General features: G+C 34.6%; 1 protein-coding gene across 4 annotated transcripts in view; it reads left to right on the forward strand.

Annotated features, from left to right (window-relative positions):
* Eml5 (EMAP like 5) overlaps positions 1 to 17,516 on the forward strand; it is a 175,489-nt gene that overhangs the window by 92,809 nt on the left and 65,164 nt on the right. For all 4 annotated transcript variants that reach the window (XM_026400970.2, XM_077799819.1, XM_077799818.1 and 1 more), the window contains exons 20-21: positions 450 to 577; positions 5,441 to 5,582. In XM_026400970.2, the coding sequence (XP_026256755.2) occupies positions 450 to 577; positions 5,441 to 5,582 (270 nt within the window). The remainder of the gene's footprint in view (positions 1 to 449; positions 578 to 5,440; positions 5,583 to 17,516) is intronic.

Below are 17,516 nucleotides of genomic sequence, written 5' to 3' on the forward strand. Positions count from 1 at the left end.
AGAAGTAAAGAAAGAGTTGTCAGGGGTTAGGGTATAATTCAGTGATAGAACACTGACATAGCATATGTGGAATATTGAGTTCAATCTCCAGTACCTTAAAACAACAACAAAAACAATAAAAAAATTCTACTATATTTGTGTACTTCTTTTGAAATTAATAAATCGATTGAAGGAACTACAGTGTATTCTTGAAATACAGGAGAAATCAACCTTGTATGGGTTCATTGTCAAAATAACTGTCACGAGCTGGGGTTGTGGCTCAGTGGTAGAGTGCTTACCTGCCATGCCTAAGGCACTGGATTTGATCCTCAGAACTACATAAAAATAAAAGAAAGATATTGTGTCCACCTATAACTAAAAAATTAATATTTTAAAAAATAATAGTGTCACAATATGTCCTTTTATTAATAACTTCATACATATAATAACATCTCCTTTTAACATTTCAGGTCTTCTCTTGGAAGATAACCCATCTATACGTGCCATATCATTAGGCCATGGTCATATTTTAGTTGGCACAAAGAATGGTGAAATATTAGAAGTGGATAAAAGTGGCCCAGTGACACTTCTGGTCCAGGTATTTTGAAATACTAATATGCTTTTTTCTCTTTACATAATATTTATTCTTTCATTACATAAGAAAAGTTGACAGTGGTGAAAAATAATATTAATTAGGGAAATATTTGTTAATATGTAAAGAAAAATTTTAATTTGGTTATCACTAATATCAGTAAATAAATATTCATATTCTCATATGGAATAATTGCCAATATTTTGAGTTAATTCTTATTACAAAATAAACCAATAGAAAAACTGGCTGTAAAGAATTTAGCCCAGCACATTCATTTCAGATTTAATTTTATCTATTTAAGGTATGTTTGTTTAACATAAGGCAGTTATTTTTCTGTGAAGCTCTGTAGATGAGTCATTGTTAGTTTCTAACTTAAAAAAAATGAGGGCTGGAGTTGTGGCTCAGTGGTAGAGCACTCCCCTCGAACATGGGAGGCTCTGGGTTCGATCCTCAACACCATATACACATAAATAAGTAAAATAAAGATGTTGTGTTCAACTATAGCTAAAAATAAATAAATAAAAATATTTTTTAAAATGAGTGTATAACTGTATGATGAAATTTTATTGCTAAAAACATTTATTAGTCAAAGTATGTCAATAATAAAACAGAAAATCAGAAATATAAAAATCTGTGTAGTAGAAATATAAACATACCAGCAATAGCTGTTGGCCATATGGCCCTTAACATTTCCATAGAGTGGCATATAAGGTTTTTACATGTACATTTCTTTAGTGTATTATATTTTTCTGAAAAGTAAGGAGGGAAATAGATCAACACTGTAAAACATAGTGAGGTTGGCTCTATCCTGATGAAAAACTGTCCTTATGCAATTCTATATAGTAATCAAACTTTGGTTTGCCTTTTACTCTGAAAAAGAATTATTTTCTTTCTTAATACTCAGTTATCTCTCTTCTAACCCTCACTTCATTCTTGTTAAGATAGCAAAAAGTACACATAGATGAGAACACTGCACATTCTTTAATGCTTTATTATATTATTAATATGACATTAAAGAATAAATATGCAAATGATAAAACATTAAATTAATGCTATCTTACTCAATTTCAGTTTATAAATGCCTTTGAAATTAAAAATGGAGTCATAATAAATGTTTTTAACAATAAAATTTTATCATACGGTTATACACTCATTTTTCTGTGTTTAATATGTTTATGATATCTTGGGAATTATTAGCACAAGTACCCTCTGATGGATGAATTCAGAGATGGAATTTTTAAAAACCACAGTTTCATAATTATAAAAAAAATTAAGAAGTACTAAATGATATTTATTAAGAGAAATACTTTAGGCAAAATAAAATTAGCAGAGTGTATTTGAACATTAAAATATTCATGAATTGGACAGCATCTGAAACCAGAAGAGGTTCAGCAGAATCTGCTGCAGGAGCACAGGCATCAAGCTTTTACAGACAATGTGGACAACAAAGATCTAGTTGATTGGTTAGAGTGGGAAAACCTTAATTAGAGATTAGTTGGCTGTTTCTGATTGGTAAAGTATCTAGTTTCACTTTATTTTGTACATGGGGCTTTGGTTATCTTACATAGGCACCTAAAGCACTGAAGCTGTCCCAGCCTAAATGACCTCCCAATTAAAATTTTTTTGTTTTTGTTTTTGTTTGGTACTGGGGATTGATCTCGGGAGCACTCAACTTCTGAACCACATCCCCAGCCCTATTTTGTATTTTATTTAGAGACAGGGTGTTGCTGAATTGCTTAGTGCCTCGCCATTGCTGAGGCAAGCTCTGAACTCAAGATCCTCCTGTCTTGACCTCTCAAGCACTGGGATTTAAAATTGTTTTTAATACATTGTGTGTGTGGGGGGGGAGGCTGGGAATTAAACTCAGGGCCTGACACATGCTAAGCATGTGCTCTAACCACTAAGCTATATACCCATCCAATTTCATTATTTGGGGAATTTATTATAAATTTAAGATTTCAATGTCTTTTTATTTTGAAATCAGGAACAAGGGAAGATACCACATTACCATTTTTGTCCAATATGGGTAAAACCTTAGCCAATTCAGTAAAACAAATCAATAAAAGGTGTAAGTGCTAGAAATAAATGGACAATGGTGGTATTTTTAGATACAACAAATTTGTATATCAAGAATAAACTGAAAAATTGTTGGAAATAATGTTTAGATACAAAATCAGCATATGAAAATCAATAGTATTTCTATGTAACAGCAATAACAAGTTTGAAAATATGACATAAAACATGCTGTTCAGGGCTGGGGTTGTAGCTCAATAGTAGAGTGTTTGCCTAGCATGCATAGGGCACTGGGTTCAATCCTTAGCACCACATAAAAATAGAATAAACATATTGTGTCCACCTAAAACTAAAAAATAAATATTTAAAAAAAACATGCTGTTCACATAAAACAACTACATAGTAACCCAGAATTTTGTAGATAAACTATCCAAGAAAAAATAAATGATAGATTCAGTATGATTCAGTATGATTACAATTCAAACTTTAATGAGATTTTTCACAAATTCTAGAAAGATTTTTTAAGATCATCTAGAGGAGAAAAGAAGATCAAGAAGTCTTTGAGAAATTCTCCATAAAACTATACTAATTAAAAATGTGGGAATGTTTATACCTAACGTAAATGTTAAATGTTTAAAAAAAAATATGACGATTGTAGCGGCACTGTCTGTAGATCAGTTTAGGGATTAATCCTAACAGGATTAAGTCTTCCTACCTATGAATATGGGATAGCTCTCTATTTATTTAGACCTTTTCTTTTTTTCACAAGGGTTTTGTGATTTGCAGTATACAAGTCTTATACCTATTTTGTTCAATTTATTTCTAAGTATTTTATTATTTGTTATACCATTATACAGTTCTTTTTAATTTTGTTTTCAGATTGTTCATTACTAGTGTAGAGAAAGACAGTTGATTTCATACATAGCCTATAATATAGCCTATAATAGGACCTTATATCCAATAAATTTGTTGACTTCATTTATTATAATAGTTTAATAAGTACATTATTTAGGATTTTCTATATATAAGATCATGTCATCTGTAAGTAGAGATAGTTTTATTTCCTTGTATTCAATCTGATTGGATTTTATTTCTTTTTCTTGCCCTATTGTCCTGGCTAAAGTTTAAGTGGTTAGAAAAGACACCTTTGTCTCATTCCTAATCTTAGAGAAAAAGAATTCAGCTTTCCACCATTAAGTATAATGTAACCATGGCTTTTTCATAGATTCTCTTTACTCAGTTGAGAAATCACCTTCTTATTCCTAGTTTTTTCTAAACATTGGTAGGGAGGGATTTATCTTACACTTTTTCTATGTATACTCAGATGATCATATGGTTTTTGTCCTTAGTTCTATTAATGTGACACATTATCTTAACTGATTTTTTAATTTGGCAATCTTGCATTCTTAGTTGTATAAAAATCTTTCCATATGTTTAATTCAGTTTGCTAGGATTTTGTAGAGGGTTTTAGAATCCACCTTTTTAAGGGATATTAGTCTATAGATTTCTTGTGATGTCTTGGTAGATTTCCTGTGATGTTTGGTTTTGGTATCAGAGTGAAACGGCTTTATAAAATCATGTAGGAAGTATTACCTGTACTTTGTCTCTTGCCTTGACCACACTTAACTGTTAAACTCCTTTAATTACTGACTGACTGCTCTATTCTTTTCAATACTTTCTTGAAGTATAAATTGTTCCACAGACTAAACCAATCAAATTTGACTCCTTTAAAGGAACATTTCCCTAGGTTTGTAGTGACTTCAACAAAGATCCTCCTAGCTACTTCTGAGAATTCTCTGGTTCCTTTGGACAAACTAGGTGGTCTCTAGTTTAGATTCATATGTCATATGATTCTATAAATCTCCTTCTGTTTACTTTTCATCACAACCTCCACAGTTTTTTTGTGGGTTTTTTTGTTGGTGGTGGTTTGTTGTTGTTTTACTAGAAATTGAACCCAGGGCCTAACATGCTAGCTCTACCATTTTGCTACATCCCCAGTCCTTTTTATTTTGAGACAGGTTTGCAGTAAGTTACCCAAGCTTGAACTTGCAATTCCTCCTGACTTAAGCTTCCTGAGTAGCTGGGATCACAGGCATACACTGACACTTCCATCCCTCCACTGTTTTTGAGAGAATTCCTAGTCATTAACTTTTCTCTGCTTTGCTATAAATAAAGTCAATTCTTTGAGATTAGGAGCTGTTTTTTTTAATTTGTTTATTTTACTTTTTTTGTTTTTGTTTGTTTGTTTGTTTTGACTTGCTTCTCCCTTCAGGGAAAATATCTGAGTCAGGGCTCTTGAATTGAGAATAAGACAGGCTTTAAGGCTGAGTGTTTGGTAAAGATAGAAAGGGCAATAGTCTAAGGTCTTCTTAGGTTTTCTTGGGTTTCCACTAGGACACCAGTGGTGGAGTTTCCATATGGCGTAGGGGCTGGGGAGAAGGGAACTTCTGCCTGTCAGTCTGCTCACCAGGAATTCAGCCTCCACAACTGACAGCTTAGACAAGATAAGGAATGCCTGACTTGGTACCCTCACTGGGAAGACAGCTCTTCTGCTGGGAATGGTGGAGATAGCCAGGTGTTCTTGTTTGTATCAGTCCAGCATGAAGTTTTGGGAGGAGGGACAAAGCACTGGATCTCAGTTTAAATACCATAGATTCTCACTGTTCTTACCAAATTTTAGCAGATTTTTTTTATGAATAAATGTTTCTTCATTTGTTGTATCTCCTTGAAACCATTTCCAAACTTTAAATGGTTGGGTTTTTAATTTTTTTAATATCAGTTTTACTGGTAACCAGGTGTGTAGAGCTCCTGTCATGCATATATTTTTAGGTTAAATTGATACTGTTTTCTTTATAGGGACACATGGAAGGAGAGGTATGGGGTTTGGCTACACATCCTTATCTGCCGATCTGTGCTACTGTAAGTGATGATAAAACCTTAAGAATATGGGATCTCTCTCCTAGTCATTGTATGTTGGCTGTCCGGAAACTGAAAAAGGGTAAGAGGCTCTAAGACTTGAACATAGATTAAGTTATAGCCATTTTCTAACCTTTATAAATATAAAAAAGCAATAGTTAGGTACATGAAAGACTTTAAAATTTTTTAAATATTTATTCAGTGTCTACTTACTCATGGTGCGCATAAAGAAAATTAATTATGCCCATTCTTTGCATTATGGAACCTTCTATGATCATTCCTAAACCCAGCTAATTTTTCAATGGCATGTTAGAAGAGAGAATATAGGGAGTAAATGGAAACTAAGTTTTTCTCCCCCTTGCAATTATGGATTATATGTAATTTAGAACTGGAAACTAAGAAAGAAGGCCTTCACTTTAAAAGAGGTAGCAGAGGTAAGGGAAGGCTGTTTGAGGATAAAACAAAACTGAGTATATTTGTAAGAGGCAGATGAAACTGGTAGTATATAGAGAGAAATGGTTCAGTTGTTGGTAAAAAAAAAAAAAGTTGTTATTAACCTAGGGCAGATGGAGATTTACAGAGAGCTCTGAAATTCTTTTGAGTGGTAGAGAATGTTATCTTCTAGAATCGAGATAACCATAGGAGGACTTTCCCTGGAAATGTTGGGAACAAGTTACTGTAAGAAATGTGATAGAGCCAATAGATGAAGGAAAGGATTGACTAGCCATAGTAAAGGCCAGATTAGAGTTAGGTAGCATGAATTTGTAATTCATTCTGTTAATTTCTTTTTACTTCCTTATATTGACTTGAAACTTAGTGTTTATTCTCATCTTTTAGAGTTATTATTAAATATTTAACATGTACACTCAGATCAAAAACTGAAGTATCACAATCTATAGAATAGTCTAATTCTGGTCACTTTACTCCCCCATTTTTTAATTACTGATGTCCAGCAGTTTCATTCTCTGTTGGTGTTTTTCCTCTTACAACTACCTTCAGTTGGCATTATTATTCTTTTATGCAGTCATTATTTATTTAGATTTATTTATACCTATACTTTCTTTGTTCATCTTTTCTTCCTGCATCTCAGACTTGTTACTTTATAGTTTTCTTCCTCTTAAAATATATCCTTAGAGTTTCTCTAATGAAGGTTTGTTAAAAATTCCCTCAGTTTCCCTGATCTGAACCAGAGACATACTTAGGGCAGGCTGCTGGGAATGGTCCAAAACACAGTGATGGTTATTCACATTTATTATTGTTGTGTTTAACTTCTCTATTGGCTATGTATTGCACATGGAGTGAATTTTTACCCTCATCCTGCCCATGGTATACCACTAGTCTGAACATATCTTGATATTTTACTCTCATTCTTAAATATTAATAGAACTTCTTCTAGACTTTTTTGGTTGAAAGCATTCTGTTTTCTGCCACTTTCTTTAATTGTTATATAGGTATAGTTAAATAACATTGTGCATGCATATGGGTTTACTTTTATTTATTCAGCTTAAGATTTGTTGTATTTTCTGAATCTGTAATTATGTATTATATCAATGCTAAAATAAAATTGTCTGCTAGTATTAGTGGTTTCTTCTATGACTAGATCTCTGAATTAAGTTGTAGGCAAAATTCATGATTCTGTATTTTTAAAGAATATTTTTTCTATCATCACCTTTATTTTTATTATGTTCATCATTGATTAAAAAGGGTAATAGATTTTCCTAACTTGAAGGCATATGTATTGATTTTATACTGGTTGAGTTATAACAAGATGACCAAAGTTATGCTGAATTAAATATTATAAGACACAGTTATCCCTTTCTGAAAGAATCAGTAAGCAAATACTCTTTTCTTTAGCAAATGTATATATAAGTATCATAGTTGTGAGCCTTAACATTTTATAAAAATAAGTCATTATGGTTAAAATAGACCGTTCTTAGGAAAATTTCTGGCAAACAAGTTTATGGAAGCCAGTTAAAATAAGCAAAAGTGTAAATATGCATGATTTAATGTTTATAATGCCTGTGAAGTAAAATATTTGCCAGACTTATATTATAACTTTTGTGTGTAATTACACATTGGATAGTTCCCATTAAAAACTTGTATCCTAGCTGTGTGTAGTGGCGCATGCCTATAATCCCAGCATCTCAGGAGACTGAGGCAGGAGGATTGCAAGTTCAAAGCCAGCCTCAACAAAAGTGAGGCACTAACGCTGGGGTTGTGACTCAGTGGTAGAGTACTTGCCTAGCATGTGCAAGGCCCTGGAATCGATCCTCAGCACCACATAAAAATAAGTAATAAAACAAAGGTTTTGTGTCCAACTACAACTAAGAAAAAAAGAAAAAAGTCAAGGAGATCCACCCACACTGGCCCATGCGGGATCCAGGCTCTCAGTAGGCCTGGTTTACCCATCCCCTGGCGGGGCAGACACCACCAGAGCCTAGCCTTTGGCCCCTTGCCCCTTCTGACCAGCGGACTACCAGGGGAGGTCAAGCCCAGCAGCCCAGATCCACCCACTCCAACTTACACAGGACCCAGACACAGGATGCAGTAGCATTCATTGAGGGACACAAGCAGGGTCTGGAAGCCCAACATCAAGGTGAGATACAGACAATCTGCACAGGTACTACAAGAATATAGGGAAGAGACTGTAATATTTCAGATCCACACTGCAAGAAAGGAAGACACAGACTACATGAAAAAATAAGGGAGGAAAGTGCCCCAAACAAACTAGGACACTATAATAATAGAACCTATGGACAGCATCGAAGTTGATGAAATATCAGAGAAGGAGTTCAGAAGGTTCATAATTAAAATTATCTGTGAATTAAAGAATGACCTAAACGAGCAAATACAGGCAAAAATTGATCACTCCAACAATGAGATAAGAGAGCAAATACAGGTAGCAAAAGATTGCTTCAAGAGAGAGAGAGAGACCCTGAAAAAAAAGTCAGAAATCCTTGAAATGAAGGATACAATAAATCAAATTTAAAAGACTCAATAGAAAGCATAACCAACAGACTAGATCACTTGGAAGAAAGAATATCAGATAATGAACACAAAGGGGCATATATAATTATAATTGTCTTGTTGGTGTATGATTCCCTTGAGCAGTATGTAGTGTCCTTCTTTATCCTTTTTGATTGGCTTTACTTTGAAGTCAACCTGGAAAATAAGGTTGATCACACAGTGAAGAAAGTTAGAAACCATGAACAGAACATCCAAGAATTATGGAACAGTATCAAAAGACCAAATCTAAGAGTCACTGGGACAGAGGAAGGCACAGAGTTTCAAACTAAAGGAATGCACAATCTCTTCAATGTGATAATATCAAGCATGAAGAACGAATTGGAAAAGGAATGCACATCTCTTCAATGTGATAATATCAAGCATGAAGAATGAATTGGAAAACCAAATACAAGAGGCTTATAGCACACCAAATGTATAAAGTTAAAATAGATCTACACCAAGGCACATTATAATGAAAATGTCTACCATACAGAATAAGGATAGAATCTTAAAAACCACAAGAGAGAAGAATCAGATCACATATAGGGGGAGACCAATTTGTATCTCAGCAGATTTTTCAACCCAGACTCTCAAAGCCAGGAAATCTTGGAACAGCATATACCAAGCTCTGAAAGAAAATGGATGCTAACCAAGAATCTTATAACCAGCAAAACTAAGCTTTAGATTTGATGATGAAATAAAAAACCTTTCATAATAAATAAAAGTTAAAAGAATTTACAGCGAGAAAGCCTGCACTACAGAACATCCTCAGCAAAATATTTCAAGAAGAGGAAATGAAAAACAATGATGAAAATCAGCAGAGGGAGGGATTATACTAAAGAAATATCTAATCAGAAGAGAAACCAAGTCATGTTAAATACCAAAAATAAACAAAAATGGCTGGGAATACAAATCATATCTCAAAAATAATCCTGAATGTTAATGGCCTAAACTCACCAATCAAGACATAGACTAGCAGATTGAAAAAAAAAAAAAGACCCAACAATATGCTACCTCCAAGAGACTCATCTCATAGAAACAGACATTCACAGACTGAAGGTAAAGGGTTGGGAAAAACCATACCACTTATATGGACTGTGGAAGCAAGCAGGGATGTCCACCCTCAAATCAAATAAAGTAGACTTCAAAGTAAAGTCAATCAAAAAAGATAAAGAAGGACACTACACACTGCTCAAGGAAACCATACATCAACAAGGCTTAACAATTATAAATATATATGCCCCAAACAATGGAGCAACTATGTTCATTAAACAAACTCTTTTCAAGTTCAAGAGTCAAATAGACCACAACCCAATAATTTTGAGTGACTTTAACATACCTCTTTCATCACTAGATAGATCTTCTGAACAAAAGCTGAACAAAGAAACTATAGAACTCAATAATACAATCAGTAATTTAGACTTAACTGACATATATAGAATATTTCCATTCTTCAATGAGAGAATATACTTTCTTCTCAGCAGCATATGGATCCTTCTCTAAAATAGACCATATACCTGCCACAAAGCATCTCTTAGCAAATATAAAAAAGTAGAAATACTGCCCTGCATTCTATCATATCATAATGGAATGAAATTAGAAATCAATGATAAAGTAAAAAATAAAATCCACTCCAACACCTGGAGACTAAATAATATGCTGCTGAATGAACAATAGATTACAGAAAACATCAAGGAGGACATTAAAAAATTTTAGAGGTGAATGAGAACACAGATACAACATATCAAAATCTCTTGGACACTATGAAAGCAGTTCTAAGAGGAAAGTTCATTGCATGGAGTTCATGTCTTAAAAGAAGAAAAAGTCAACAAATAAATGACTTAACACTACATCTCAAAGCCCTAGAAGAAGAAGAACAAATCAAAAACAAAAGCAGCAGAAGACAGGAAATAATAAGGATGGTGGAATGTGATAGACATCATTATCCAAAGTACATGTATGAAGACATGAATTGGTGTGAATATACTTTATATATAACCATAGATATGAAAAATTGTGCTGTATATATGTAATAAAATTTGTAATGCATTCCACTGTCATTAATTTTTTAATATTTATTTTTAATTTTAGGTGGACACAATATCTTTATTTTGTCTTTATGTGGTGCTGAGAATCAAACCCAGTGCCCCACGCATGCTAGGCAAGCGCACTACCACTTGAGCCACATCCCCAGCCCTGTCATTTATTTTTTTTAAAATCAGAGCTGAAATCAATGAAATTGAAACAATTGAAAAAACTGACATAACAAAAAGTTGGTTCTTTGAAAAAATAAATAAAATTGACAGACCCTTAGCCATGCTAATGAAGAGAAGGAGAGAGAAAACTCAAATCACTAACATATGTGATAAAAAAGGAAATATCACAACAGACACTACAGAAATACAGAAGATAATTAGAAATTATTTTGAAAACTTGTACTACAATAAAATAGAAAATATCAAAGGCATCAACAAATTTCTAGAGTCATATAGTTTGCCCAGATTGAATCAGGATGATATACACAATTTAAACAGATCAATTTCAAGTGACGAAATAGCGGACACCAACAAAAGTCTACCAACCATGAAAAGCCCAGGACTGGACAGATACATAGCTGAGTTCTACAAGACCTTTAAAGAACTAATACCGATATTCTCAAATTTATTTCAGGAAACAGAAAAAGAGGCAGCACTTCCAAACTCATTCTGTGAGGCCAGTATCACTCTGATTCCAAAACCAGGCAAAGACACATCAAAAAAAAAGAAAACTTCAGACCAATATCTCTAATGAACATAGATGCAAAAATTCTCAATAAAATTCTGGCAAATTGAATACAAAAACATATCAAAAAGATAGTGCACCACGATCAAGTGGGATTCATCCCAGGGATGCAAGGTGGTTCAACATGCAGAAATCAATAAATGTAATCCATCATATCAATAGACTTAAAGATAAGAATCATATGATCATCTCAATAGACTCAGTAAAAGCATTTGACAAAATACAGCACCCATTTAAATTCAAAACACTGGAAAAACTAGGGATAACAGGAACATATCTCAACATCATAAAGGCTATATATGCTAAACCCCAGGCCAGCATCATTCTAAATGGAGAAAAACTGAAGGCATTCCCTCTAAAACTGGAACAAGACAGAGATGCCCTCTTTCACCACTTCCAATTTAACATAATTCTTGAAACACTGGCCAAAGCAATTAGACACATGAAAGAAATTAAAGGGCTACACATAGGAAAAGAAGAACTCAAATTGGCACTATTTGCTGATGATATGATTCTATACCTAGAAGACCCTAAAAGTTCCACCAGAAAACTACTAGAACTAGTAAATGAATTCAGCAAAGTGCCAGGATATGAAATCAACACCCATAAATCAAAGGCATTTTTGTATATCAGTGACAAATCCACAGAAAGAGAAAGGAGGAAAACCACCCCATTTTCAGTAGCCTCAATAAAATAAAATACTTGAGAATCAACTTAATGAAAGAAGTGAAAGATCTATATAATGAAAATTATAGAACCCTAAAGAAAGAAATCAAAGAAGACCCTAGAAGATGGAAAGATCTACTTTTCTTTTGGATAGGAAGAATTAATATTATCAAAATGACCATACTTCCAAGAGCACTATTCAGATTTAATACAATTCCCGTCAAAATTCCAATGACATTCCTCATAGAAACAGAGAAAGCAATCATGAAATTCATCAGAAAAAAATAAGAGACCCAGCTAAAGCAATAAAAATAAGAGACCTACCTAAAGCAATCCTTAGCAGGAAGAATGAAGCAGGTGGCATCACTATACCAGAACTCAAACTATACTGCAGAGCAATAGTAACAAAAATGGTATGGTATTGGCACCAAAACAGACTGGTAGACCAATGGTACAGAATAGAGGACACAGAGTAACCCTCAAAATTACATTAATTTATATTAGACAAAGGCGCCAAGAACATGCATTGGAGAAAAGATAGCCTCTTCAACAGATGGTGCTGGGAAAACTGGAAATCCATATGCAACAAAATGAAATTAAACCCCTATCTCTCACCATGCATCAAACTCAACTCAAAATGGATCAAGGACTTAGGAATAAAACCAGGGACCCTGCGTCTAATAGAAGAAAAAGTAGGGCTGTGGCTCAAGCGGTAGCGCGCTCGCCTGGCATGCACGCGGCCCGGGTTCGATCCTCAGCACCACATACCAACAAAGATGTTTTGTCCGCCGAAAGCTAAAAAATAAATATTAAAAAAAAAGAAAAAGTAGGCCCTAATCTCCATCATGTGAGATTAGGCCCCAATATCCTAAATAAGACTCATATGCCACAAGAATTAAAATGAAGAATCGATAAATGGGATGATAAATCAATAAATGGGACTCAAACTAAAAAGTTTCTTCTCAGCGAAAGTATTGATCTGTGATGAATGGATAAAAAAATGTGGCATATATACACAATGGAATTTTACTCAGCAATAGAATGAAAACATTGCATTTGCAGGTAAATGGATGGTGTTGGAGAAGATAATGCTAAGTGAAGTTAGCCAATCCCCAAAAAAATAAATGCTGAATATTTTCTTTGATAAAAGGAGGCTGATTCATAGTGGGATAGGGAGCAGGAGCATGGGAGGAATAGATGAACTCTAGATAGGGCAGAGAGGTTGGAGGGGAAGAGAGTGGGCATGGGGTTATTAATGATGGTGGAATGTGATGGTCATTATTATCCAAAGTATAGGTATGAAGACACAGTACATATACTGTGTTTATAACCAGAGATATTAAAAATTATTCTCTATACGTGTAATAAGAATTGTAATGCATTCCGCTGTCATACATAAATAAAAAATAAATAAAAATTTAACAAAACACATTAAATACATGAAAAATAAATAAAATAAAAAGAAAAAAAGCAAGTGCTAGGCAACTCAATGAGACTGTATGTAAATAAAATACAAAGCAGAGCGGGGGATGTGACTCAGTGGTTGAGTGCCTCTAAGTTCGATCCCCAGTACAAAAAAAAAAAAAAGATTGATAAATCCTTAACAAAAGCTAGAGAAAACCCAAATCAATAAAATTAAGAGATGAAAAAGGAGATACTACCACAGACACTTCTAAAATCCAGAGAATCATTAGAAACTAATTTGAAAATTTATACTTCAATAAACTGGAGAATTTGGAAGATATTTGTTAATGACATTGTCATAGAGTTGCAAAAGTAATTAATTTTGTGTAAATTTCCTCAGATATCTAAAAGGTGCTTGCTGAGTACATTATATATTTGTTTGAGTACAGTAAAATGATAAATATATTCCATTCTAAATTTCCCCTGGCTTTTTCTTTCTTTTTTAAAGAAACCCCTGTTTTTGAGATGAAATTTTGCTATGTTGCCCAGTCTTGCCTCTCCTCCTATCTCAGCCTCTGGGGTAAGTGGGACTACAAGAGTGTACCACAACACTGCATCCTCTGACTTTTTTGTCATCAAATAATACCATCTCTTATTTGATAGCTTTGAGAATATCTTTTTAAATAACTTTTTATGTGGGGACTATAGCCCTTTTCTTGATAGCAAAGCAATGTTTATTTTAAAGAATGCAGTTTGATTTTTCATCGTATTTAGATTTATGATTTATAGAAGGAAATTATAGCTCTTTGCTGTTGCATTTGTTGTGAGTTGAATTGTTTCCCTGAATAAGTTAGGTTGAAGTCCTAACTCCCAATATTTGCCCTTATTTGTAAATAGGGTTTTCTTAGATATAATCAAGTTAAGATGAGGTCACATAAGATTAGAACGGGCATTACAGTTAATGTCTGTGAAGACATAGTCATATAGATACATAGGAGAAACACAGTATGGAGAGAGACTCACAGACTGGAATAATGTGTCTGTAAGCCAAGGCATACCAAATATTGTTGGGAACCACCAGAAACTATAGAGAGTCAAGGAAGGATTCTTCCCTAGAACTTGCAAGAGGATTGTAGTACTGATCTACATCCCTAGCCCTTTTGCTTTTAGTTTGGGATAGGGTCTCACTAAGCTGCCCAAGCTGACCTCAGACTTCTAATCCTCCGGTCTCAGCCTCCCAAGCAGCTGGGATTATAGACATGTACCACCATTCCTGGTGCCCTTCTATTTTTCATCCCTGGGGAATTTTCCTTATTTTTTAATGAGCTCAGCTATAAAAGGATACCTGCTATGCTAATTTTGCTTTAACTCAACTTTCTACATGTTCTTTATCCGCACCCAACTAGCAGAATAAGAGTTGAATAAAACATGCAACTGTGATGATTGATCTCAGTATTATTCTGTTTCTCTGCTTCTCCTTTGAAGCAGAACTCTTCAAAATAGTTGTTCCACAAGCCACTCCACTTAGGCTTTTATCTCTATTTGTATTTTGAACTTCCTGCCAGTCTCTTGGTTTGTCTTCACCTTATTTAACCTCATAGCAGTTTTTGATATAAGCGATCATTTCTTCTTTCATTTGTCTCTGGAACTCATGCACACCTTTGTTTCCCCTTCTATTTCACTGGCTCCAAACTTATTCCCTTTGCTGGCTCTGCTTCTTCTTTTTGCTCTCTCAGTGAATTTTCCAGTCTTCCCCTAGCCTTTTTTCCCCTCCATATGTACACTCACACTTTAGAGATTAGATAAGTTTCTGCCTAGTTAGAAGACAGAAACTACACTACTCATTTGAAAGGGTAAATTTATTTGTAAAAAAGTATTATTAACTAATAAAAGGTGGTAACTACTGTAAAAAGGCTGTAGAGGTAGCTGTCATAGAAAGCAACTTCTACCTTTAGGCTGAGGAAGAGCAAACAAAGAATTTAAAGAATATTCAGACCTTTTTGGAAAGGGTGTGGCCGTCACCAGAAGGCTCAGTCTGTATATGGTGAAGAAGCCTGCCAGGGGGTGCACACCAGAGCTGAATGGGCAGGACCACTTGGTTGGTGAAGAGTTTAACACAGGGCAAAAGCCACTGAACTGTGAGGACTCTGCTGTGTTTGTGGAGAATCTTGCTGGAGGCTGCAAATTGTAACTTGAGTTATTAGGACCATTACTGTCGTGGTGGAGAAACTTTCTGGAGAACTCAAATGAAGCTTCCACTGTGAATATTGCTAGCAGGCTTCCTACACACTAGTATCCTGGCAATGTATGTAAAGCAGCACAGAAATAGGAGGGAGTCACCTTCTCCAATTTGGACCTTATAGTGTCTCTCTAACACCCTCTACTGGCCAAATTTAGTATCAGTCAGCAGGCAAAAGCAAAAAAAAAGTCTATGAGGTCCAAACAGTAAAATTGGAACTGAGCATCAATAAATTAGTTACTGGCACAGTCTGCCCTTTTGGCTAATCTGCATCCACATGCTCCTTTCTACACACATTTGATCTTCAGTACATTCACAGAACCAACTTTATGTTTTTAGCCAGAGATGCAGTTACCCTTGGTTCAAGTGAAGAAGTTCTCACATGTTCCTCAAATAGAGAAGACATATAGTCCCAGCAGCCTTTATATCCATTGATTACTACAGTAATTACTGTCAAATTTAGTCAGAATCTTACTGAATATTCTATTGCATTGAGAATAATTGTAGGTTGGGGTTGTGGCTCAGTGGTAGAGTGCTTGCTTAGCATGTGTGAGGCACTGGGTTCAATTCTCAGCACCACATAAATAAATGAATGAAATAAAGGTCTATCTACATCTTAAAAAATTAAAATTGAAAAAAAGAATAATTATAAAACTGGGTGCAGTGGTGCGTACTTATAATCCCAGTGATCCTCAGGAGACTGAGGTGGAAGGATCACAAGTTAGAAGCCATCCTCCACAATTTCGTGAGATCCTGTCTCAAAATAAAAAATAAAAAGGGCTGAGGATATAGTTCAGAGTATCACTGGGTACAATCTTTAGTACTACAAGAAAAAAGGCTAAATTGTGAAGCTAACTTCTAACGAATGTTATGAAATATTAAGGAAAAAACTAAATAGTGCATGTATGTGTGTGTGTATATATATATACACACACACACACACACAGACACACTAAGTAGTGTATATATATATACTATATACACACACGTACATATATGTGTATATGTATGTGTGTATATAAACATTTATACAGCTTTACTGTGCTCCTTGTTTCTGTAGTTGGTCATAAAGCTGTAGTTGATATCAATAACCTCTTTCTTACACTACCTATTCTGTAGTTTCTTTGTCCGTAGGCAGAACTTCACATTCTTGACATTATTTAGCTGGTGGGGAGACCCAAACCTTTATTACTGAAGCATCTGAAATCTTAATAACTCTACCTTTTATTCATGGTTGCTATCATTTTCCATCTTTACCATTGATCATGGAAGGACTAACAGGCATCCCAAAAGATCCCCTAAGTTTCAGACATAGTATTCTTTGCCTTCTTTATATAGCAATTACTCAGTTTCCCCTGATACATTACTGTAGCCAGAACTGTAATAACCCCTTTCTCTTCCTGTTGGTTTAGTGGCATAAGGAGCTCACCATGGCCAGATGGCAGTCTCATCTTTCAATTCAGTGGAACCATTCTTATGTCCTCTGGTAGAAGCATTCCTCTGGCGCTTGGGAACCTAGGCTATAAATCATCACCACTCAGAGTTTCTACAATGTGAAACAAAATCATACAAGTTGGTTACTAGATATAATAGAAGAACCACTTCCAATTCCATCTCTGAATGTCCAGATCCATGTATTCTTGCAGTGAGGTACATAACACCATATAGTAGCTTATCATTCAAAGCTTATACTGAAGCCTATAAAGACAGAACCCCAGTCTTTTGGGATATTATTTCCCAAGTGGTGGTAAATTAGTCTTCAGTAAGCCATTTGACTTTCTGTTAGCATCTTTATCTGTGATAAAACCAGATAATTATATGGACATAAGACTGATCCTATACATCCTTCACTGTGCAATGAGTTTCTTGATCAAAGTATGGAATACTGTATGATGATTTAAGGACTTTCATGGATGGTGG

Source organism: Urocitellus parryii, chromosome 6 (genome assembly GCF_045843805.1).
Source record: "Urocitellus parryii isolate mUroPar1 chromosome 6, mUroPar1.hap1, whole genome shotgun sequence".
Taxonomy (NCBI): domain Eukaryota; kingdom Metazoa; phylum Chordata; class Mammalia; order Rodentia; family Sciuridae; genus Urocitellus; species Urocitellus parryii.